Source organism: Ceratotherium simum, chromosome 33, assembly GCF_057802395.1.
Source record: "Ceratotherium simum simum isolate JZ-2026a chromosome 33, ASM5780239v1, whole genome shotgun sequence".
Classification (NCBI taxonomy): domain Eukaryota; kingdom Metazoa; phylum Chordata; class Mammalia; order Perissodactyla; family Rhinocerotidae; genus Ceratotherium; species Ceratotherium simum.
The window spans coordinates 9,825,914-9,851,337 of record NC_141932.1 but is presented as its reverse complement, the minus strand read 5'-3'; the positions used below and the strand labels follow the sequence as shown (position 1 = coordinate 9,851,337).

At 44.4% G+C, this 25,424-nt stretch overlaps 2 protein-coding genes across 6 annotated transcripts in view; one reads left to right on the top strand and one right to left on the bottom strand.

Moving 5' to 3' along the window:
• The window catches only part of ZNF175 (zinc finger protein 175), a 26,895-nt gene extending 6,000 nt beyond the window's left edge, over positions 1 to 20,895 (top strand). The window contains exons 3-5 of one of the 3 annotated variants that reach the window (XM_087421222.1): positions 1,444 to 1,570; positions 2,815 to 2,910; positions 17,796 to 20,895. In XM_087421222.1, coding sequence (XP_087277348.1) covers positions 1,444 to 1,570; positions 2,815 to 2,910; positions 17,796 to 17,812 — 240 coding nt within the window. In that variant the 3' untranslated portion in view covers positions 17,813 to 20,895. The other 2 variants (XM_004439015.3, XM_087421221.1) reach the window with 2 other exon arrangements.
• Positions 11,133 to 25,424, bottom strand: LOC101389306 (beta-1,4-galactosyltransferase 3-like). 3 transcript variants are annotated; one of them, XM_014794310.2, is made up of 7 exons: positions 25,285 to 25,424; positions 15,781 to 16,061; positions 13,993 to 14,228; positions 12,563 to 12,750; positions 11,849 to 11,971; positions 11,487 to 11,588; positions 11,133 to 11,399 (listed from the first exon to the last, which is right to left on the bottom strand). In XM_014794310.2, the coding sequence occupies exons 1-7, from the start codon at positions 25,362 to 25,364 to the stop codon at positions 11,246 to 11,248; spliced, it is 1,164 nt and encodes a 387-aa protein (XP_014649796.1). In that variant the 5' UTR covers positions 25,365 to 25,424; the 3' UTR covers positions 11,133 to 11,245. The 3 variants fall into 3 exon arrangements, with proteins under 3 accessions (XP_014649796.1, XP_014649797.1, XP_087277350.1); XM_014794311.2 differs by lacking the exon at positions 11,849 to 11,971; XM_087421224.1 differs by lacking the exons at positions 11,487 to 11,588; positions 11,849 to 11,971.

Below are 25,424 nucleotides of genomic sequence, written 5' to 3'. Positions count from 1 at the left end.
TCTGGTCACCAAATGTGTGGAGATTTGTCTCACACCAAGCATTTCTCTGTCACACCAGGGCATTCTGTGCCCTAGAATTTAACTCAATTCTGACACCATCTACCCATAAATAGAATCAGATCCCACAGGTTAAGGGCTGAGTCCCATAAGACGGCCTCCATTCCCCCCACCCCCACTTCAGATGCCAACTGCAACTCCAGGTTGTCACTTGTGCTTCTGACCAATTGGCTATAAAATCAAAGGTTCCCACAACCCCCTCCTTGGGTTTAATTAATTTGCTAGAGTGTGTCAATGAGTAAGAGGCATAAAGTACAAAAGAAGCAAAAAGTTTATTTGGGGGTCTCAAGAATTGCAATTCCAGAGACACAGATTGGAGCAGAAATTCAAATGTGCTCAGAGGAAGACAAATGAGACGAGTTTATAAAGGCAAAAAGGGATGAATCACACAGCTTGTTTTGCAAGACATGAGATCGGTGCTAGCAACAACTGTTACTTCTTGGCTATATGTGATTGGTTGCTAAGGTCATCTCTAAGGCAGAAAGTTCTTATCTATGGCAGTAAGCATATTTCTTGGAAGGTCAGGATGACAGCAGTGAAGCACAGTTCAAAGGTTACATTCCGCCTAGGTAGAGACATGGTGTACGTGCATAAGCCCCACTTCCCTAATGGCCTCCCTGCTCCATTTTTAGAAGCCTTGACATATGTTACTCCATCTTGTTATCGTCATCTACAAGTGCTTTACAGAACTCAGGAAACCCGTTTACTCCCTAGATTACTGGTTTATTACAAAGGATATTAAAAGATAAGAATCAATAATCAGATGAGATACATAGGACGAGATACCGAAAAAAGGAGCTTCTGTCGCGTTGGAGTTTGAGGCCTGGCATGGTGGCATATGGGAGTCATCTGGTTCACCAACCTAGAAGCTCTCCAAACCTTGTCCTTTTGAATTTTTATGGAGGCTTCACTATAGGGGCAAATAAATTAGATCATTGGGCACTGGCAGACTGATTCGACCTCTAGCCCATCTCCCCTCCCCAGAGGTCAGGGGGTGGGACTGAAAGTCCCAACCTGATCACATGGTTGGTTTCCCTGGCAACCAGCGCCCATCTTGGGTGGATCTGGAAGTCACTCATTAACATAACAAGAGACACCTTTATCACTCATCTCTTAGGAAATTCTAAGGGTTTTAGGAGCTCTGCTAGAAACAGGGACAAAGACCAAATAGATATTTATTATAAATCACAATATTGCAAGTATATAATAAATGGCAGGATATTTCTATAAATTTTTTAATCCCCCAAAATATAATATCAAACAGTGAGTTAGTGGCAAGCCATATGATATATCATGGTTAAAAATCATCAAAAATGCATCTCTGCATGTAACTTCCCATTTGCCAATGGTGTCTGATTCACATTGAGCTGGGGTGTATTGTTACAGGGATTGGTGTCATTTGAGGACGTGACCATGGACTTCAGCAGGGAGGAGTGGCAGCAACTGGACCCTGCCCAGAGATGCCTGTACCAGGATGTGATGCTGGAGATCTATAGCCACCTCTTCTCCGTGGGTGAGTACGCCTGACTTGGGGATCTTGGATGGGCCCCACGGAGGAGATTTCTTCCCTTCCTTGAATGCAGTGGGACATCTGAAGTATGTAATTGGGTTGCCTTTGGTTTGTCCCAGGCAAAGGACATGTTCATTCCTTTTGGGCACGTTTGAGTATTAATTTGTTCCTTGTGAAAGATGCTGACTTTTCTTATGAGCCAGTGCAAACCTTCATTGACTGGCCTCTAAAGTTTAAGACCACATGGTCGACTAAAATATAGTCTAGGTGATATCAGTAAAGGAGTTTATTCAGTAATCAGTGTGAGGAGTTCGAACCCCGGGAAAACAGTTCAGCAGAGTGCTCTGATGGAACTGTTCTGAGGTGGGTGAGTTTAAGTGCAGGTTATATCTCTTTCACAAACAGTGTACGTGTAGGGAAGAGGAAAAGAAAAAAACTTAAACTACATTTATTTTATTTTATTATTTATTTATTTATTTATTTTTTGTGTGTGAGGAAGATCAGCCCTGAGCTAACATCCATGCTAATCCTCCTCTTTTTGCTGAGGAAGACCGGCTCTGAGCTAACATCTATTGCCAATCCTCCTCCTTTTTTTTTTTCCCCCCAAAGCCCCAGTAGATAGTTGTATGTCATAGTTGCACATCCTTCTAGTTGCTCTATGTGGGATGCGGCCTCAGCATGGCCGGAGAAGCGGTGTGTCGGTGCGCGCCCGGGATCCGAACCCGGGCCGCCAGTAGCGGAGTGTGCACACTTAACCACTAAGCCATGGGGCCGGCCCACAACTACATTTAAAAAGGGGCGGGGGGATAGAGTACGTCTAGGCTTTTCTCTAGATTATACATGGAAGGTAACATAAACAAGAATTTCTCGGTTATACATCAAACAAGTTTAGAGAGGCTGATGTTATCTATGTGTGGAGGGAGGCAAGGACCAGAGTCCTTAATTAGTCCCTCAGTCTCTAAGAAATGCAGCTGGGAAATGTGAGAGTGAGGTACCCCTTTATCTCTTCCTGTTGTGGATCTGTCCAGCTGGCGTCTTCAGTCATGAGGTGGGGGGTTGCAAGGTCATTTAGACACAGGCTGAAGATGGCCTGCACCCTGCACCGCTGCTTCACAGGACAGCATGGATTTTATTATACTGACTTAAAGCCTACACGGTTTGCTTGCTAGACTTGCCTGCTAGACCAGGAGAGGGGTCCCAAAAACCTGTCCACAACATCCAAATCCAATATCCTTTCTCATTAACAGGGTATCACATTCCCATCCCAGAGATCATTTTCAGGATGGAAAAAGGAAAGGAGCCATGGATAGGGAAGGCCGAACTCCCACATCAGAGGCGTCAAGGTGAGTGACTATTACACTGGCACGTGGATACTTGGTGGGGTGGGTGGGGGGCGGCATTGTTCAACCTACCACACTTATCCATTGCCCTGTTATAGACATTTAGGTTGCCTCCTACTCCCAGTTTCTACAACTGACGCTTCATACATTATCTTGTAAACAATGTATAAGAATTTCTCAGAGGTGCATACTCGGGTGGGATTGCCTGATCACGGGATGCAAGTATAATTAATTTGACTAAGTAAGCCATATTGCTCTTCAGGTGGGATACACAATCTCCACTCCCATGTAGGAATGCATACGGATTTCCACTTGCACATCTGGCTTGCCAACACTTAGCATTTATCAAATTTCACATTTATGGCCATGTGATAGGTGAAAGGGCTGTTTCATGTTTTAATTTCATTTTTCTTGTAACTACATTGTTAGAGGATCTCATTATATCTGTTATCTGATTGGGTTTTCCATGTGTGCATTGCTTTTGTCATTGTTTTCCCATTGTGTCCATGTACTTTTCTCAAGGCCTTTTTTCCTTTTTATTTGCCCCCTGAATTGATTGATTTTTCTTTTCTGTACTGGATCTTCTTTTTTCTTTTTCCCTTAATTGGGATGTCTCCAGCTTGGGGGTCTATACTTCCCTCTGGTCATCCCTTCAAATTGGAATCACCCTACAGGGACTTTCTATTCTGAACACTTAGGCCTCATATATTTTTCTGATGATCCCTATATCAACCCCTCCAGTCCTCATGCCTAATCTATATTCTGTTACCCTATTTAGCTACATGTTGGATGGTTCCTGTGAGATGACTCACTTCCTTTATTTTTGGGAGATCAGAAATTGGAATCATCACACAAATCAGAAATTCTTCTCACCTTATACATTTTATGAGATTCCTCTGTTTCTTAGCTCTTCCATCCCAGTCTTCTAATTTGTTATTTAGGAAATCCTACCATTGTTTTCTTTTTGCACATACAATTTAGTTGACCCTTTTTCTTAATCCCATTGGTATCATCAGAAGCCAGCTCCCTATTTTCTCATGCTCGGGTTATTTTGTTCCTAATGGGATTTATGGATTCCATTTGTTTATGAGTTCAGTTAAGATGCTGTTGACAGATTTTATTACCACAAAGATTGATACTGTTTCTTTTTTTCTCCGTAGACTTTGACGCAAAAATCGTTATTTCCTACTATGTAGGATTAACAAACACTTTTCAGTGACATTATCGTCATGGCTGCATATTTCCGATTTAAAAATGCACCTGAATAGTTTCATCACTCATCTTCCACATTGTTTTCATATATTTTTAATATCTACTATATAGACAGTATGTATATAATATATATTGGGTGGTCTAATATAGGATGGTCTGCTGTGCACATGGTCGGTTGACTACTTTGTACTCTCCCTACTTAATTTTCATTATGCCACTATTAAACATGAGGAAACCATTCAGTATATAAAAATCATTGAGTTTCTGAAGATAGGCAGAAAATAATATTTTGCTCTATTTTAGAAGGATATTTTAAGTATCTGCTGAAATTCAAAGGAACAGAGATTGTAATTGGATAGAGTGGATAGTGGCCTGAGATGTTAACATCATCAGCCTTTTTGTGTTAATCATGTCTGTTTAATGGAAGGCTACTCAAAAAATAAGTATCAAAATGGGGGACACAGTGCTTTTGTAGTTCAGAGAAAAAGGTGTCACCCTAGAGGTGGAGTGATGTTGGGAGGTAATTTTAAGGGTCCAGTACTCCTAACTGCTCTATGAAGCAATTTTGGATTAGAACAAAGGAGCAGGAAAAGCAAGCTTAATGGGGATAGAAGACATGAGTATGTGCTTGGATTTTGGATATTGAACTTTTTTTGAAGGAGCATTGTTAAGCTATGTTGGAGAGTTATGGATAAGCTTTTCAGCACAGTTCTGATATTTTATATTGAACGTTTTTGGCAGTGATTTAAATGTCATCAGGTTCAGCAAAATTTTTATGATCTAAACAAAGTAAAGAGTTAAAAATGTTCCAAGTCTATGCCTGGGAACCCAGAGTGTAAGATCCTCAGAATAAATGAAAGCCAATGTTTGGGTAAGATTGTGATATGAGAGTGAAAAATGAAACTGAAAAACCAGATAACCTGATTAACAAACAGGTAAAGGACTTGAATAGCCATTTCTCCAAAGATGATATACAGATGGCCAAAAACCATATAGAAAGGTGCTCAACATCACTAATTATTAGGGAAATGCAAATCAAAACCATAGTAAGATATCACCTCACATCCATTAGAATGGCTGCCATTAAAAGAAAAAATAACAAGTGTTGGCAAGGATGTGGACAAATTGGAATCTTCTGTGCACTGTTGGTGGGAATGTAAAGTGGTGCAACAGCTATGGAAAACGGTATGGTGATTCCTCAAAAAATTAAACATAAAATTACCATATGATCCAACAATTCTGCTTCTTGGTGTACATATCCAAAAGAATTGAAAGCAGGATCTTGAAGAGATATTTGCATACCCATGTTCATAGCAGCACTATGCACAATAGCCAAGAAGTGGAAGCAACCCAGTTGTCCATTGATGGATGAATGGATAAACAAAATGTGGTAAATACATACCATGTAATATTATCCACCCTTAAAAAGACAGGAAATTCTGACACATGCTACAACATGAATGATCCTTAAGAACATTATGCTAAGTGAAATAAGCCAGTCACAGAAAGACAAATACTGTGTGATGCCACTTATATAAGGTATGTAGAGCAGTCATATTCATAGAAACAGAAAGTGGAATGGTGGTTGCCAGAGGCTGAGGGGAAGGAGGAGAAAGGGTATTGTGTAATGGGTATAGAGTTTGACTTGTGCAAGATAGAAAAGTTCTGGAGGTCGGTTGCACAACATGAATGTATTTAACTACTGAACTTCAGGCTTAGAAATTGTTAAGATGGTAAATTTTATATTATGCATTTTTTACCACATCAAAAAAAAAAGTTAATGATAAAAATAAAAGGCATTCTCGTATTAAAAAAAAAGGAGTGAAAGATGTATGAGGTTTTTGGACAGGACAAGGGTCTGGAATACAGTTTATCCACGTGACTGAAAGACAAAAGAAACAAGATGTGATGGTCTTATCATACTTAGTATGTAAATCTCTGGTAGATAAAGTAATAGTAAAATTTAGTCACTTTTTTTTTTTTTTCTTTTCTTTTCTTTCTTTTTTTTTTTTTTTTTGAGAATCTGCTATGTTTTGTGTTTTATACTAGTAAATTGGATGATCAATGACTCCCATTCTTGGCCAAAAAAGGCTATATTAGGTAGCATAAAGCTGAAAGTTATAATAAAAAGACCAAGGTTCAGTAGAATAATTTCTAGAATAATTTCTTTCCTATAAAACAGTTGAAAAGAGCAGGACAGCAGGAAGCCTTACTTCTTGTATTCTTCAAGTGTCTTAAGTTTTCCCGTTGTCATTGTTGCACTGTCATTTATGATACTGTTGATCCGTGTGATTGAATGTGCGTTGCATGCAAAGCCAGCTTCCACTAGGCAGAAAAGGGGGGAGAATATTGAGAAGCTGTGATCTTACCACCCTGGCCCAGAAATGGTGCATAATGTTGTATGTACATTCCATGAGCAAAAACACAGTCTCACTGACACATCTCAATGCAAAGTAAATCAGGAACTGTTATGTAGCTCGGCAGCCATGTACCCAGGCACAATTAACTTCTATGAGGAGGGTATTCTGGGGGACGGCTTGCTTGTCCAGTCTTCCAGTGTTCCTTTCTTGGTTTATGTCTATATTTCCAGGTTCAAGAAAACAAATTTCAGCTTCACGGAGAGTTGAGTTTGGGCATAGGTATTCTTTCCCTGCTTGGCCACGTCTGGATTGATGCTTTAATAGTTTTCCAGAGGATATATGGGGCTGATGAATTTGATATTGTTTCCAACAAGTGAGAGGAAGCTGGGAGATTAGTGACAATTTAGATCTGAAAGCTAATGAAGACCTATACTCTAAGCCCCCTCTTTCAAGCCTTGCCCCATAACATTTTTGTCTGTTTTATCCTCAATCACCCCACTAGGTCAGGGTATCAGTGGGTGTCTAGACCAGGTTGCCTTTGTTCAAATCTAATTTTACCCACAGGTAAGCAAAGTGATTTTGGCCAATTACAGGCATACCTCACAGATATTGGGTGTTCAGTTCCAGACCACAGCAATAAAGCGAATATTACAATAAAGCAAGTCACATGAATTTTTTGGTTCATATAAAAGTTACATGTACACTATACTGTAGTCTATTAAGTGTACATTAGCATTATATCTAAAAAACAATGTAGATAACTTAATTAAATACATTATTGCTAAAACATGCTAACTATCATCTGAGCCTTAAGCAAGTCATAATCATTTTGCTGGTGGAGGGTCCTATAAAAAATACAATATCTGCAAAGTGTGGTAAAGTGAAGTGCAATAAAACAAGGTATGCCTGTACTTAACCATTCTGTGCCTCCTTTTCTTCATCTGTAAAACAAGGATAAGTGTAGTTACCTTGTGGGGTTGTCATGAGGGATAAATGAGTTTGTACGTGCATCATGTAGAACACTGGCACATGCTACATGCTATATATATAGGTGAGTGTTGGACATATAATAAGGACTGTGCGACTGTTTCATTATCAACATCATCACCACCATTATTATATGACTCAGCATTTTCCCTATGTTCAGTCTCAGTCAGCTCCATATGATTTCTCCTCTGTCCTCTGCTAACTGTTCATTGTGTCTATTTCATCTTCCCTTTCTCCTTCTAGAAGGGGAGTTTGGGCTTGAAACCCCACAACAGGAAATTTCTGAAAAAGCTTCATTTCACAGTGATATGGCAGGTGAAGTCACAAGAGATGGTTCATGGTGTTCCATTTTAAAAGAACTGTGGAAAGATGCTGACTGTACAAAGAAAGATCAGCAAAATCAAAATAAACCTTCACATCATGGGGCTTTCCCTAATAAGAAAATACTGAAGCCAAAGAAGGATTGTGAACATAAGGACCCAGGAAAAATAATTCACGTGGGGCCCCACCATGTTTCTTCCCAAAAAAGACCTCATAAACGTTGCTCATTTGCAAAAAGCTTGAAGCCCAACCTAGAATTAAATCATCGACATCAAAGCAATACCACAAAACCCCTTGATGAGATTGCTGGATCTGGTCAGCTGTTCACCCATAGCTCTTCCAATGCTAGCAGCAAGAATATTCATACAGAAGAGAACTTCTGTGAAGGTAATCAATGTACAAAAGTCCACAGCCATAAACAGTCACTCACACAACATCAAATTCACACTCGGGAGAAACCAGATAAATGTACCGAATGTGGAAGGGACTTCACTCAGAAGTCACACCTCCTTGAGCAACAGAGATTCCATAGTGTAGAAAACCTCCAGGAATGCACCAAATGTGGAAAAGCCTTCACCCCACAACTAAAACTCGATGTATATCTGACAGATCACGCAGGTAATGTACCTTATATATGTAAGGAATGTGGAAAGGTCTTTGTTCAGAAGTCAGAATTGATTACACACCAGAAAACTCACACCAGAAAGAAGCCCCATAAATGCCCTGAATGTGGAAAAACCTTTTTCCAGATGTTATCTCTCTTCAGGCATCAGAGAACGCATACTAGAGAAAAACTCTATGAATGCAGTGAATGTGGGAAAGGCTTCTCCCAGAATTCAACCCTCAATATACATCAGAAAATTCATACTGGTGAACGACAGTATGCATGCAGTGAATGTGGGAAAGCCTTCACCCAGAAGTCGACACTCAGCTTACACCAAAGAATCCATTCAGGGGAGAAGTCCTATGTATGTATTGAATGCAGGCAGGCCTTCATCCAGAAGGCACACTTGATCGTGCATCAAAGAAGTCACACTGGAGAGAGACCTTATAAGTGCCACAACTGTGGGAAATCCTTTATCTCGAAGTCACAACTCGATATACATCGTCGAATTCATACTGGGGAGAAACCTTATGAATGTAGTGACTGTGGAAAAGCCTTCACCCAAAAGTCACACCTCAATATACACCAGAAAATTCATACTGGGGAAAGACACCATGTATGCAGTGACTGTGGGAAAGCCTTCAACCAGAAGTCAATACTTAGCATGCACCAGAGAACTCACACTGGAGAGAAGCCTTACAAATGCAGTGACTGTGGGAAAGCCTTCACTTCCAAGTCACAATTCAAAGAGCATCAGCGAATTCACACCGGAGAGAAACCTTATGTATGCACTGAATGTGGGAAGGCTTTCAATGGTAGGTCAAATTTCCATAAACATCAGATAACTCACACTAGAGAGAGAACTTTTGCCTGTTACAAATGTGGGAACACCTTCATCCAGAAATCTGAGTTGATTACACATCAGAGAACTCATATTGGAGAGAAACCTTATGAATGCTGTGACTGTGGGAAATCCTTCAGTAAGAAACCACAACTCACAGTGCATCAACGAATTCACACAGGAGAGAGACCCTACGTATGTTCTAAATGTGGGAAGACCTTCAACAACAGATCAAATTTTAATAAACACCAAACAACTCACACCAGAGACAGATCTTACAGAAGCAGTTATTCTGCTGAAAAACTTTACCCAGAACTCAATTCCTAGTATGCAAAAGCATATTTATAAATGAAGCAAACTCTGAATTTCTTGAAGAAAAAAATTTCATGGGTCCGATCTAAGCATGTGAAATAAAATTCACACTTCAGAAAAACTCTAGGAACACACTGCATGTCACAAAGTTACACATTAATTTACATGAGGGAAATTACTCAGAAAAGAACTTTTAAGAATGAGTGGAACTGTCTATATTTGTACTAGCTTCGTTAAGAATTATAAAATTACTCTGGGGAAGAAACCCTGACTAATGCATTGAGAAAAGTATTTCTATAGAAAGTAGTACAAGACAGATTGTTATCAGATTATTTATAGGAAAGTGTTGGAAATTAGATTAATTATAACCAATGTGCCAGCAAACTGAATGATGACCACACAGTATTATGTATGTACATTTATATGTGTTTGCATATTTATATAGATATGCATGCATATATATGCTATGTCCTTAGTTCTGTAGTGTTTGCTACAGAATTCACTGCATAATAGGTGTAGATAGGTTATATATATATTTTTTAAAGAAGCTAATTGTGTTTATCAAATTTATTCCCTATTGAATATTTATATCCTGATGTTGCACAGTCAATAATTATTAATTTCTTTTTATATAGACACATGAATGTACACCTTTTTAGTAAATGCATAGATGTGATTCTATGATGTATACTGGTCTTAGTGGAGTTTTTCTCTTCTTTCATGATTAGCTCAGCTCCACCCTCCCCTTTTCTTCAACCTCCACCATCTGTGGTGAGCCATTTTGTAGATAACTGGTGTCAGCCTTTTAGTATGGACTCTTTCATATTTTTACACAGGCTTCTAATCATATACACCAGGAGTCAGCAAACTGTGACCATCAGCCAAATTTGGTCAGTCATCTGTTTTTTTAAATAAAGTTTTATTCGAACACATTCATATTCATTTGTTTATATATTGTCTTTGGCTGCTTTTGTGGCTCCAGTGGCAGAGTTGATTAACTATAGCAAAGACCATATAGCCTGAAAGCCAAAAATATTTATCATCTGGCCCTATACAGAAGAAGTTTACCAACACTTGTTATCCACACACACTCACTAATATGCTCATAATCACATACCTATATAGGAACTCTTTTCTCTTTGTTTTATAAATGCCATCATATGCATGTGTGCGCATCTTGTTCTTTTCACTCTACATCTGTTCAATGGCTGCATGGCATTCTATTGTGTGGACATGCTGTAATTTGTTCAACCGTCCTCACATTTTTTATTATTCCTTCCTTTCCCTACTTTATTTTGCTACAAGAAAGAAGCAGAATAGCATAATCTTTAAGTGCACAGGCCCAGGAGCCAGGTTCCTGTATTTGATTCTACATCAATTGGGCAAGTTATGTAACTCCTCTCTCCTGGTTTTCAAAAGGAAGATTATAATAGTGCCTACCTCACGAGTTTGCATGGGAAGAAAACAGGTGGGTGTGTGTGTGAAGCCCTTGGAACTGAGAGGAAAGCACCAGTGCCTGGTGAGTTTGAGTGAGACCCCATGTGAATGAATGAATAGAAATGAGAGGATGGGAACTGGGGATGGCAGAGAAGAGAAGCACGTAAAATAAACTCTCCTTTAATAAGAAACCAGGTGGGATGGGTGGGAGGGCTGCCCTGCAGCCCTAATCTCCGGCATTCCGTTCCAGCCTCCAGACACTCCTCAGCCTGTCACTGGGGCTCCTGGGGCTGGGGGGCTGATGTCCACAGTGAGGTTGGTGTAGAGGGGCTGCACCTCCTTGGAGAGCAGCCTGTAGCCCAATGAGTTCAAGCCATCATGTCGCCACCTGCGGTGGATCCGGGCCAGAAGGCCAGGACTGGGGATAGGGGCAGGAGGGACAGCCGGATGAGCCCAGGGCTCAGGAACCACCCAGGAGTGGCCACCCCCCTCCAACCCAACTCACGTTTGGGGGCTTTGCTTGTGGCTGGGGTCCTGCCCCTCCAGCATGTGGTAGCGGCCAAAGAGCAGATGGGGCCGTGAGAGGAGCATCCCACTTAGTTTCAGCCTTACAGGGGAGAAGGCAGGGAGGCCAGATGCCTGTCTTCTCTGAGAGGGTCCCCATGCCACACCCAGCCTCTCAGGCCAGGTGGCTCATATCTCCCTCAATCCAGCCTAGCTCACGTCCCCCCTAAGTCCAGGACAGCCTGTGTCCACCTCAATCCAGGGTAGCTCAGGTCCCCCCTCAGTCCAGGGCAGCCTATGTCCCCTGTACCATGGAGGGACCTGCAGCCCCCTGTGCTAGGCTCCCTAGAGCAGGGCCCCCACCTGGCAGCGATGTCATCATCCTCATGCTCCCAGCCCCAGTATGTGTTAGGGAAGCCATTTATCCTCAGGTAGTGAATGGGGCGCAGAGCAAAGACCCCTCCAAGGTAGCCTCGGTAGGGCAGCCTGGAAAGGCAGAGAGTTGGAAGCACAAGGAGTTTCAGGCAACAAGGGCCCTGGCTCTTTCCTGGCCAGGATCTCCAAGGTTTATTTCTGGGTTAGCCCTTCTCCACTCACCCCTGACCCCTAGGCAGTTCCCTTGCTTGGTCCTGGGGTAGCCCTCCCCCTGACCCTTGTGATCACCCCTCATTTGACCCTGGGATAGCCCCTCCATGAATCAGGTGACAGGCCCATCTTGTGACTCCATTGATGGCCCCTTCTCCCCAAACCCTTAGGATAGCCCCTTCCTGACCCCTAGGTAGCCCTTCCTTTCATAAGTTCCCCTCCTCTGACCTCTGTTAACAACCCCTCCACCTACCACTTTATTAAGTGCACCCTGACTCCCCCATTGATAACCAACCCCACCCCCACTTGACACCCACAGCCAAGAGGAAGGTTCTTCACTGTCTCCAAGGCCTTTCCCCAGGCCCCACTGTCCCCTCTGTGCCTCCGTCCCAGGGAACAGGGCTTAAACAGTACAGATGGGCAGAGTGAGGTCAAAGGAAGGGCAAGTCCTGGCCAACTGTCCCCCACAGGAGGTCCCCTCCCTCCACCTACCTGTAGTTGAACTTGTCGATGGCCACAGACACATGGGCAGGGAAGATGTCACAGATGTAGAGGTTACGGTCATCCTCTGGGAGTAGGTTCACATCGTGGAAGAAGACACAGTCCCAGTCCTCCTCCTGCATGGCCTCCCAGAACCCCACGTTGCGTAGCTTGCCCCGGTTGAAGGCAGTGTTGTTCACCTGGGGTGGACAGAGATGCTCGGTGCTGCCCTCACCAGCAGACAGTGGTGTTCACCCACCTACCAGGCCCATCCTCTCTCACCTTTTCTAGTGCCCTTCTCCTACCTGGAACCCCTTCTTATTCCTACGATGGAGCTAGAAAACCCAGACTTTTCCAGAAAAGTGCAGTTCAAAGGTTACTTCCCCTGGGAAACTTTTTGGGATCCCCATCCCCATCCTAGGCAGAGTCAGTAGCTTCAGCCTCTTAACTCTCCCTCCTCAGCCATATTCAAGGTTCTCAAGAATCATCACCTTCAAGAAGCTATCTGAGGGAGGCAGAGGTTAGGAGTGATCAGGGACCACCTGTGTCTCTGTTTCTGTTCCTACTAAACAAAGTCTGGATTTGATGCTGAGGAATCATGACAGGGTTTGCCTCTCCTCTGCTCTTCTTTCTCCATCATTGTCTTCTTCATCATCATCACCACCTTAATCATTGCCATCATCACTGTTTATCATGTTCATCATCAGCATTACCACCATCATCACTATCTTCTTCATCTTCAACACCATTAACATTATCACCTCACCTCCATCATCACTATTACCAACATCACCATCATGACCATCATCACCATCACCATCATCTTCATCATCATCATCATCACTATCACTTATTGAGCACCTACTATGTGCCAGGCATTGGCCTCACTGCTTTACATTCATTAACTCAATGAATCCTTCCCACAACCCAATGATGGAAGTGTTATTATCATCCCTGTCTCATGAATGAGAAAGTTCTCTAAGTTTATACATAGTAATACCGAGTAACAGTGTGTTGAATTCTTGAATGGATGGATAGATGAGTAAATGATGGATCCCATACTCAGACCACACAGGTAGTAATGGGCAAGGCCAGCATTCAAACAAGCATCTAACTGACCCCAAGCCCAGGGGTAAATGCTTTAATTTACCCTTTAGCTTTATTGCCCAATCTGGCCAGCCCTGGTTTCAGAGAGGCCTAGACTCAGTGGGATCAGACCTTTCCCTCAGCCATTCAAGCTGATTCCAGACTCAGCCAGTCCAGCCCTTAGCTCTGAATTCCCCTAATTCAAGTTCTTCTTGATTCATACATCCAGCCCCCCAGATACTCTCTGACCCAGACACTCTCAGCTCAGAGAGTGATGACATCAGCCCCTGACTCTCCAAAGCCACGTTCAGACCCCTCTGCCCTCTTGCCCCTGCCCATCCCCATTCCTGCCGTACCTGGTTCACCACATAGATGGCATAGTGCAGTTGCTGGCGCTGTAGGAAGGGGTGCAGGTGGAAGAGCAGGTGCTGCAGGTTCTGGGCTTGGCCATAGTAGGGCACCACTACCGCCGTGTGGTGCCGTGTCCAGCAGTCAGGTGGCCGGTACTGGCCTCCCAGCTCCACCAGTGGGTTCTTTTCCACCACCTGCTCCATCGTCAGGTTTTCTGGGATCATCACCTTCAAAGGGCCATCTGAGAGAGGCAGAGGCCAGGGATGGTCAGGGATCTACCCCAGAAAGCCCACAATCCAGCTGTACTGGGTTGTATCATATCCCCCCCAAATTCATGTCCACCCAGAACTTCAGAATGTGACCTTACTTGGAAGTGGGGTCTTCATGGACATAACTGGTTAAAATGCTCTCACTCTGGATTAGGCTGGGCGCTCAATCCAATGACTAGTGTCTTTAAAAGAAGGCCACGTGAAGACCCAGAGAGAAGGTGGCCATGGAGGCACAAATTAAAGTGATGTGCCCACAAGCCAAGGAACATCAAGGATTGCCAGCAACCACCAGAAGCTAGGAGAGACGTATAGGATGGTTTCTCTCTGAGCCTCCAGAAGGAACCAACCCTTGCTAACAGACTCGATTTCAGACTTCTGGCCTCTGGAACTGTGAGAGAATACATCTCTGTGGTTTTAAGCCACCCAGTTTGTGGTACGTTGTTATAGCAGCCCCAGGAAAATTGATATGCTAGTACAAAGGGCTCTGAGCTGCCCCAGTTGGCTCAAAAATGTCCTGCCCTCCTGGTTGTCCCACCAGCTCTCAGTAGCTCTTTCTCTGATCCTTCCCTCATCTCTCCCCTGGTCCCCATGTTTCTCTCTTCCCTCCCTCAGCAAGCTCAGCATCTCCTGTTGCTTTTCTTCCTGTGGATGCCCATGGGCCTAAATCTGCCTCCTGAGCTCGAACCCCCACCTGCCTTTCAGATGTCTCCTCCTGGATGGTTCTCAGGCTGCTCACTCTTCCTACATTTCAGACTGCCCTCCTTCTCAGTTCCCTCCCTCACTGATGGCTCCACCGTCCACCCCTCATCCCCAGCTGTGCCACCTGCCTCTCTGTGGTAGACCACAGGATAAGACCTCTTATCCAACCTGCCCTTTTTACAATGTGACTTTGACACTCCTCCTATTGAAAGTGAGATTGTGTCCCCGCTCCTTAAAATTGGTGGGCTTTTGTGACTGTGTCAATGAATGGAGTATGGCAGAAGTGACATTATGTGGCTCTTGAGGCTGGATCATAAGAGGCCATACCACTTCTGCCTTGTCTACATGAATACTTGCTCTTGAAGCCTTCAGTTGCCATGTAAGCAATCTGTTCGCTCTGAGGCCACCATGCTGTGAGGAAGCCTGAACGAGCCCACTGGAGAGTCGACACAGAGAGACCCTGAGATTACATGAAGAGAGTGAGGTGCCCAGCCAGCTCCTGAGTGCTTCAGGCCCCTGCTGGTCTAGCTCCAGCCACATCTCACTGCAACTGCATGAAAGACCCGGACCACAACTACCCAGATGAGCCCTTCCCTAAATTCCTGACCCGCATAAACGTTAAGAGGTAATGATTGTTTAAAGACACTAAGTTTTGGGGTGATTTGTTATGATACAGCAGGAGACCACCAGCAAGCTCTCCATCACCCCCAGCCATCAGGCCCACTGCCTTCTGCTTCCAGGTCCTGTCCCACTCCTCAGGGATTCCTGCCAGCTCCTCAAAGCCTCAGTTGGGGTTGGGGGTGTAGGAGGCCCCTATAAGCTTACTGATGTAGGGTGAGATGATGGGGCAGTTGGGCAGATCCTCCTCACTGATGTCCATAGGTTGGATCTGGCTGAGGTTGGAGTACACGTCCTGGTAACGGATTCCTGGAGGGGAGATCTGAACCAAAAAGGGCAGCTCTTCTCTCCCCTCTGGCCTTTCTTGGATTAGGAAGTGGAAGAAGGAGGTGAAGCTGTGGTGGTGGCGGTTTTGGTACAGAAATGCGCCCATAAGCAGCAGTTGTACCACCAGAAATAATAACAGGAGCCACCTCTGCTGTTCCACTCTGGGAAAGGAAAGAGAAGGTCATTCCTCCCATTTTGCAATGCCCTCACCTTTGCCCCACGTGGCTCAATCCCAGTCTCTGGCACCCATCCTTCCCTGACTGGCTTTGCACAGAGGGGAGACCAGAATGAGAGACTGGCTGAGGCCACTCAAAGGCACACCACCTGGGCGAAGAACCTGCCTCGTGCACATCTCCAGCCTCATCTCTTCCAGCCTGGTCCTCTCCAAACCCTCTGGTCACACTGGATGCCAGCTGGGCTGCTCCCCCGGGCGAGTGACTTAATCTCTAAGGCTCCATGTCCTTGTCTATAAAATGGAGCTTATAGCTGGATCAGGCTCATTGGGTTGTTGTGCTAGGACATGCAATGAGCACAGGTCAGGGTGTGACACAGACTCAGCATCATTCCAGGAGCAGGTTCTCTCATATCTCCAGCATCCTGTGTGGAAGAGACCCACCCCATTCCTGCTCATTCTGGGTGCCCTTCCCTTCCCTGCCACAAGCAGCAAGTAGCACCCAGTGCCTTCCACAGCCTTTGTATCTCCCTCTGCCACTATCTGATCATCCTGGATTGTGACTGTCTGTTCAACCTCCCCCATCAGACTAGGGGCTTGCGGGGAGCAGGGTCCAGGATTGACTCATCTCTGGGTTCCTGGCATTTCCCAGCACAGGAGGCCCCAGGAAATGGATGATGAATGAGTGAATGAATGAAGGGATGAATCCAGATAGATGCTACTCTCTACCTGATAAACTCCTACTCATCCTTCAAGAGCCATCACAAGCGTTCCTTGACTAGGGAGTCTCCTCCAAGCCCTTCACTCTCGTCTACACTCTGGGGTCTCCTGGGCCCTGGTATCTCTGCTGTCACAGCTCTGGTCACCAGAACTGGAGTGACCTGTGTCCAGGTCTCTCCCTCCCCAGCCTGGGAGCCCTGCGAGGGCAGACCTTGGGCATGACTCACTTAGGGGTCCCCATGTTGCCCCTAAGAAGGTCTAGTGTTATGAATATTTATTTATTCATCTATATTTACTAAGCACCCACACTGCGCCAGGCATGACTGTGGGAACCAAGGAAATAGCCAGAAACAAAATCAACAAAAACCTCTGCCCCCATAAAACCAGAAGAAAGGCAGGAAAATAGACAATTTCGGAGAGTGATAAAAACTTATAAATAAAAAGTGTAAAGGAGGAAAAGGAGTTAAGAGTAAAGAAACGGTGGGAGGCTCTTTCTGCGAGTGTGGTGGAGGAGGCAGCCATGGGAAGTGTTTCTGGCAGAGGGAACAGCAAGTGTAAAGGCCCTGAGATAGGAAGGGGGAGAACATTGGAAAGAATGGTATGAAAGAAAGTCAGAGTGGTGACCAGGGCTAGATCAGGGTCTTCCAGGTCATGATGAGGGAGTGGGGAAGTGATATGATTTGACTCACATATTTAAAAGATGGCTCTAGAGACATTTTTGATTGTCATGACTGGTGGGGGGTGGGTGTTGCTGGCATCTGGTGGGTAGAGGCCGGGGATGCTGCAGAACATCCTACAGTATACAAGACAGCCCCACCCACACCCCACCAAAGCAAAAGATGTCAATAGTGCTGAGGTTGAGAAACTGCTTGACAGGCAATGAGAAATGTTCACCGAAGGAAAGTGACCTGGAGGGGAAGAATGACTCTGTCTCTCTCTTTCTCTGTCTGTCTCTGTCTCTCTCTCACTCTCTTCCTCCTCTTCTTCCTCCCCTACCCCCAAGAAACTTCTTGGCCTTGAGGCCTCAGGTGGTGTCAGCATTGCTCCCGAAGAAGGACCAGGGAGCGTTAGCGTTCTGAATTCCTGCTCTTCCAAAGACTAAGTGAAGACAAGGACTGATACATGGACCCTGAAGGCTTGCCTCTGGCTGTCGTGTGAAGAAGGAATCCTGGGATTATTTTTTTCTGTGCTTCAAGGGCTCCTAGCGGATGCATGATGAGTCATTTTGAATTTACACTTGGAGAGATGGGTGCTATATTTACAGTGGAAAACTGGCAATCTTGGGAAAAGATGGAAGAGAATGGGATGAGTTCAGGAGCTCTGTTCTCCAGTTTCATCCGAGGGGATGCCTTTAAGCTGGAAGCAAATGGGTCCCGTGAACAGAAATAAGTAGGACTTGTGCTGGTCATGCTGGTCCCAAGGATCATTCTGAAGCCAAAGGTGAAGAATATGAATAGATGCATAAATGGGCTTATCAAAAGTCACTGAAAAGTTACATACCAGCTGGTGTCCTTGTCACTAAATCGGCAAGTACATTTTTAGATGAACTAGAAAAATCTCATTACAGAAGCAGGCTCAACATCGAATCTCAAACATGAGGCAAGACAGAACGTGATCAGGGATAGAAAATCCTTAAATTGTAGAGCATTGAGGAAACAAGAATCCAATTTCAGTAGCAAATTCTCTGTTGAATAAAGAACTACTTTCCTTAAGGAAGGAAGACCTACCTGCTGGTAGAATTTCTCCCAGCTCTTCAGCTGGAAAGGCAGCTTATGAAGGAAGAATATTTCATAGAATACCATCCAGGCTTTTGAGTGGCATTCCTAGATCAGACACCTCCCCTTTAAGCAAAATGAGATGAAACTAGACCCCAACAGATATGGTGGCCATGCACTCCATTCATAGAAGACAATCGTCAAATACAACTCGGAAACTTCAGCTGGATTTGGTGTTGCCTTTTGGAGACCAAGACCAGTCTTTGAAATATCCCAGAAGAATTGGCCCAGTGACAATTTATGGACGTGTTTTCCAGGCTGAAACTAGCAGGGCTCATGATAATCCCTATTTCCCAGTTGTGAATGCTGCAGGTTTGGGCCACGCCTGAGTTATGCCACACTGGCCAGTGTCCAGCTGCTCTGTAAACAGAACATGCCAACAAAACCTCGATGGTGACTCTGTTTCCCTTTCCTGGGCAGGTGGTCGGTAAGCTTGGAGGAGTGATGAGTCTTAGATGGTATATGTGATCTCAGGAGCTTGATTCTTCACGCAGGAGTCGGATGTATCTGGTGGTTTCTGTGGAGCCACCAACAGAGTGAGTGTGTTGGTTACACATTGTCCAGCATGGGGCCACCCAGACTCACATTTCCAGACTTCCTTCTCCTCACGCTGGGACAGGAAAGGCTGTTGCTATTGAAAGTGTGATTTGTCTCCTGGAGAACTCAGAAAAATGATCCCTCTGACTCCACAGGAAACAAGAGAGGCATTTTAGGGCCTGAGAGTTTTGTAGATTTCAACAAATGATTATTTCTTTATTCCTCATTTTATGATTAATCTCTATTGCAACTATAGGATTATAACTTAAGACACAGTGCTACTGTATTTGGGGCTCTTGATGGTGAAAATTTAATTATAAACAATGGTTTAAAAAGAAAAGAATTTGACAGTATAATCAGGTGACCATAGGTGTGGAAGCATAAGAGTATGTTCTCATTACTTCCTCAAAAAAATACTCATTGTACTACTGTTGAAAGGTGCACCCAGTATGATAAAATCAATTATATATTTTTGTGTTTCCCAAAAGATTTCAAGAAAAAAATTCTGTCTTAAGCTAGCAGCAACTCTCATACATGTTACAGGATTCAAATTATCACAGCGTACACCCACATTTTCCAAGTGACGTGGGACTGTTTTGTTTAATGTTATATTTTCATTTATAGAAAGCATGCTCTTTGGCTGCCATGATGTGCTTGTACATCCCTTTAGGAGCCTCTAGGAGGGTCTCCCCACAAAGAGTCTGGACTCCCTGGTTCCCCTCGGAAAGTGGCCCCTTCATCCTTGGCAGGTTCCCAACACAAGCCCCCCCACCCCAGCTCTGTTTTTTGAGTCAGGTTGAGGGAGGCCGTGGTAGACGGGAAGAGCCTAGTGCTCTCTGCCTCAACCCGGGTTTAGCAGGCCCCTCTTTTCAATGAAAAAGGAGAGGTCGGGGCAGCGGGGGCCTTTGGCTGACCTAAGTCACCTGCTATAGACTCTCCAAGGCCCACACTATCCTGAACACACATTGCAGACAAGAAGGAAGTGGTGGAAACCAAACCATCCAGAAGCCCCTCTTTCCAAAGAAAATGTAATGTTAGAAATGAGTTTCTTCTCTAAGAATGAAACCTATTTTTTTCATCAGGAAAATCTCTCTCTAGCTGAATCTGTCAGGCTCAGAAATACATGCCCCAGACCAGATTGTGCTTTTGCTCTGAGACAATCCCTGAACTTCCTGACCCCCGAGAAGGTATGAAATGTCTTCTGGGTTGTGGAACCTGTTTTACCTAACAAAGCCGGGGTCTTCCTACTGGGATATGCACACAAGTGTCTGAAGATTCCCTGCATGGTGTCATGTATTTCTGTTCTACTCATTTCCGTTAAGGTGAAACTTGGCTCATGTTGGGATGTTCTGTATTCAGAACATCCAAAACATTATAAGTTAGTGAAGCTAATTTTTTTTTTAACTGGAATGTTTTCAGTCATATATTTTTCAAGTTACGCTGGATAAAATACCCAGGTAAAAATTAATGATCTCCATTAGAACTACTGTGCATTATTCTTTAAGGTAATTAAAACCTATTTAATTGAGTCAGGTCATGAAATATTTATTCCATTAACAGCCAGTCCTCTTCTCATGTCACCTTATAAAATGTATAATGTTTTCTGCCTCCAAGTAACAACAACAAAAACTTTAACTTAATGTTGAAAATTTCAGGTGTCAACTTAAAATGAGTGAGGTGGTGGGACAAAGTTTTTCAGAATGGTTTTGAGGTCTCCCAAGCAAATGTTTTAAGATGACTATTACACACACACACACACACATTCTCTCTCTCTCAGACCCCTTATGTCTCAGCTAGTTTCAAGATTTATGAAAAATTGTTTTAATAATTTCCTAAATCATAGAGGCTAATGGGGAAATTCATTTATTGGATCAGAAGTACATGTATTAAGCTTCTTGATTAAGGTCCCTTGTCCTGGAGAGTGGGACATGGTGACTTTGCTATTTGCTGAGACTTTCTTGTGGTCTAGAGCAGGGCTGTCCAATACAATGCAAATCATAGATGTAATTTTAAATTTTTATTAGCCACATCTATAAAGTAAAAATAAACAGGTACAAATAATTTTAACATTACACTTAACTCAATATGTCAAAAATACATAATCAAGATAAAAAATTATGAGTGAAATATTCTGCATCCTTCTTCCACATAAACTCTTCTAATCTGGTATGTATTTTACATTTACAGCACAGCTCAATTCAGACCAGCCACAGCTCAAATGCTCACCAGCCACATGTGGCCAGGGGGTGCCATATTGAACAGCCACACCTAGGACATCTGTATATAGTCCCTGTGTGCCTGGCAAAAACCTGTCTTCTCAAATCATTAGGTACAGGGTTGTTTCTGTCCATTACTTCAAGCTTGTTAGTGTCTTTTTCAAATTTTCCATAGCTTTATAGTTTTCTTCCTACTTGATTAATTACTGAAAGAAATGTATTGAAATGTTACAGAGCTTCTGGAATGTGTCAATTTCTTCTTGTCATCGCTTTAGCTTTAGCTTTATTTCTTTGGAGACTATGTTGTTAGGTGCATCCAAGTTTACAAGTGCTTTGTCATCCTGGTTATTCCTTTTCATTTGTGATGGTACTTTGTGACTGATAGTGCTTGTTGACTCAAAATCTATTTTGTTTTGTGGTTAATGTAGCTAAACTTAGATTTCTTTGAGTTATTTTCCTGGTATATCTTTTGCCACCCTTTTACTTTCACACTTTCTGAGTCTTTAATCATTAAATGTGGGTCTCGTGTACATAGCACATAACATTTTTTCCTTCTTAACTCTCCTGGTGATAGAGACAGTTTTGCTAGTTCCTATTCTTTCCACAACAAATCTTATTTAAAAACGTATTTGTTAACAATTTACCCAATCTAAACCAACACTAAGCTTTTAGGTTTTATTGACGAATATATTCCACAAAGGGAGTCCTGACATTAATCAAATACTTCCCCGGTGCTGGCCCATTTCAACCTCAAACCCACCCTTTGATTTCATAGATAAGGACACTATAGCCCAAAGTCACTCAGGTGTAAGAAAAGAGCATGAATTTGAGTCCAGGCCTGCGTGTGTGACTCAAAAGTTCTTCCCACTGCCTAGTTGAGGGTGTCTTGGGGGACAAGGGTGGTAGAGGTCAGGGAAGGCTTCCCCAAAAGAGTGGCCTTCTGGGTAGGTCCTGAAGGATAAGCAGGCATTCAATCCCATGCCAAGTGGAGGAAGGGCATTCTGGGCAGAGAGGTGAAGGCACCAGAGAGCCTGGTGTGCTTAAGTAGCGGCAGTAATGGAAACTAATATCTATGGAGTGTTTACTATGGCCCAAGAGCTGTTCTAAGCACTTGACAACTATTATCTCTTCTCACCCTCAGCACTACTGACATTTTGGGCAAGTTAGTTCTTTGTTGTGGGAGCTGTCCTGTGTGTCAGAGATTGAGTAACACTGCCAGCCTCTACCTACTGGATGCCAGTACTCCTCAACTCCAGTTGTGACAACCAAAAATGTCTCTGCTGAATGTCCCCTGGGGGTTGAAATCATCCCAGATTGAGAACAACTGCTCTAATCCTTTGAAGGTTGTACTATAATTATCTCTATCTTACAGGGGAGGAAATGTAACTTGTGCACAGTTACACAACTAGGATGGTAGTCCCAGGATCTGAACCAGGCCACCTCAGTCCTTAACCACCATATCTCATGGCAATAGTTTCCTGCCTGAGCTTTGTGTTCACTGGGGTGTAAATAACAGTGGGAGACAAGAAAGGAGAGGTAAGCTGGGAGCAGCTCAGGAAGGGCCTGGAATACCTCTCCTGCTCTGTACCAGGCCTTGTGCCCAGCAATGCTAGGGAGCCAGATTCAAATCCAACCACACCCTCCCTCAAGGAGCACCCAGAGACACTGAAACAGTCAGACAGCCACAGCCCAAGGTGACAGGGCCTCTGACAAAGTGAGGGGCCAGGGGCATGGGAGCCCACAGGTTGTGTGTTAATCCAGTGCAGGGGAGCGGGGGTCCTGTAGACTTCCTGGAGGAAGTACATCCAAGAAGCTACCTGGATGAGAAACAGGAACCAGTGTGGTGGAGAAGACGGGTGAGGGAGGGAGAATCTTCAGGAAGAGGAGACAGCACATGCAGACACCGGGAAGAAAAAGTTATTTCGCTGGGAAATGTGGGGACCTGCCAGAGGTTCAGTGGTGAGAGATGAGGCTGAAAAGTCATGAGGGGCCAGGTCGCAAACACCAGGCCGAGGGACTCGACTTTTACCCTGTAACCAATAAAAAGCTACAGGCAGTCATCTGCCCTCTCCAGAAGCCCCCTGACACCAACTCAGTCTTTCCCCTAGAATATTAAGTGAATGTGTTGCAACAAATGAAATGTAAAATGTTTGCAAAGCATCCATGAGAAACCTCTCCCCAAACTGTGCCAGCTTGTTGATGAACGTGGCCACTAAGGACTAGAGGAACTGGCCCAGTTCTCAACACTGCCAATTATTGCTGCCCCAAGGAAGAGACATAAGGAACCTAAACACTGCCCCCCACACCATTTTTACAGCACTGGTCTGAATGCTTTACCTATATTAACTCATTCAGTTCTCCCAATAATTGCTATTATTATCCCCACTGAACAGATGAGGACACTGAAGCTCAGAAAGGTTAAGTCCCTTACTCAAAGTCACAGAGCTAAGCAAGTGGTGCAGAGTGTCACCCAGGCCAGCTGGCTTTCACATCCTCTTTTCTTCACTGACACCTAATTTGAGGTAAAGCTTCTTTTTACTAACTTCTCACTCAGAAGTCTGTGAGTGGTGTTGAGATCTGCTTAAATATTTAATTAAAGAAACTTTCAAAGCAGGACACTAAAACTGACACAGAAACACCTGAACTTGCATACTAGTTTTTGGGTAGAAAATCAAGGTACAGCAGAACACCACTTAGGCCAGGGTTCATCAGCCTTGGCATTATTATTATCATTTGGGGCCGGATAATACTGTTGTGGGAGGGCATCCTGTGCACAGCATGTTTTGCAGCATCCCTGGCCTCTACTGACCAGATGCCAGTCACCCCTGCCCCCATACCTCAGGTGTGACTCGATATTGCCGAATGTTTTCTGGGGACAAAATCACCCCACCTGAGAAGTGACTTAGACCATCTGTAGGTTGCCTGCGGTTTTGAAATCCCCATCTCACTGCTTGCTTTAAAAGAAAACTTAAGCCTGGCTCGAAAAGAAAGCCATCTTTGTTTTTTGTTTGTTTTTTTGTGAGGAAGATCAGCCCTGAGCTAACATCCATGCCAATCCTCCTCTTTTTGCTGAGGAAGACCGGCCCTGAGCTAACATCTATTGCCAATCCTCCTCCTCCTTTTTTTCCCTTTTTCTCCCCAAAGCCCCAGTAGATAGTTGTATGTCATAGTTGCGCATCCTTCTAGTTGCTGTATGTGGGACACCCCCTTGGCATGGCCGGACAAGCAGTGTGTCAGTGGGCGCCAGGGGTCCCAACCGGGCTGCCAGTAGCGGAGCACACGCACTTAACCGCTAAGCCACGGCCCTGCCCCAGGAAGCCATCCTTGATGATGAGCATTAAACAAGATGAAAATCACGGAAGTTTACTGTTTGGTCAATAAACACTTTCCATGATAACTCATTTATCCTCACAAACACTCTGTGAGACAGGTCCTATTATTATCATCCCCATTTTACAGATGAGGAACGTCAGATGGTGCGGTCCGGCACAAGCTAACTGCTCTTTAGGTGCCGTTAACAGTGTCCTGGTTAGCAGCACTTGTAACATCTGGGTTCCTGCAGCCCCTGACGTCTGATACCTCCACAGCAAGCTTTATCATCCCTATCTTCCCAGGGCCTGACATACCTGTGTCCCAGAGGACAGGGCCTGGCGCACAGGAAGCTCAGGAAATGACTGTTAAATGAATGAGCCCAATGACCAGGGTTCAACCTTGCGACAGATTCAGACACCCAAATGCCCCCCATCATCCTTCACTCTCCATCCTCGCTATCAAGGGCCTCATAGGGGTCGGGACAAAAGGATCTCAGAATATAACATGAAGGAGACGGGGCAGTCTGGGGGCTGGAAGGAGGCTGAGGGATTGGGCCTGGAGAGCAGAGCTCCGGCTGACTCTTGGGAAGATGCTCCGGTTTTTGGTCTTGGGGGCTTGTGCCCCGGGGAACTATCTGTCTCACGGGTCTCACCTGCCCTCCATCCCGAGCTCTGCCTTCAGCTTCACCAGGCAGGACGCGTGCGCATTCGTCACTGACCCCAACCAGCGCATAACTGCTCACCGGGTTCACGCCCCGAGGCACGCGTAGAGAACGGCAAACCGCTACCGATC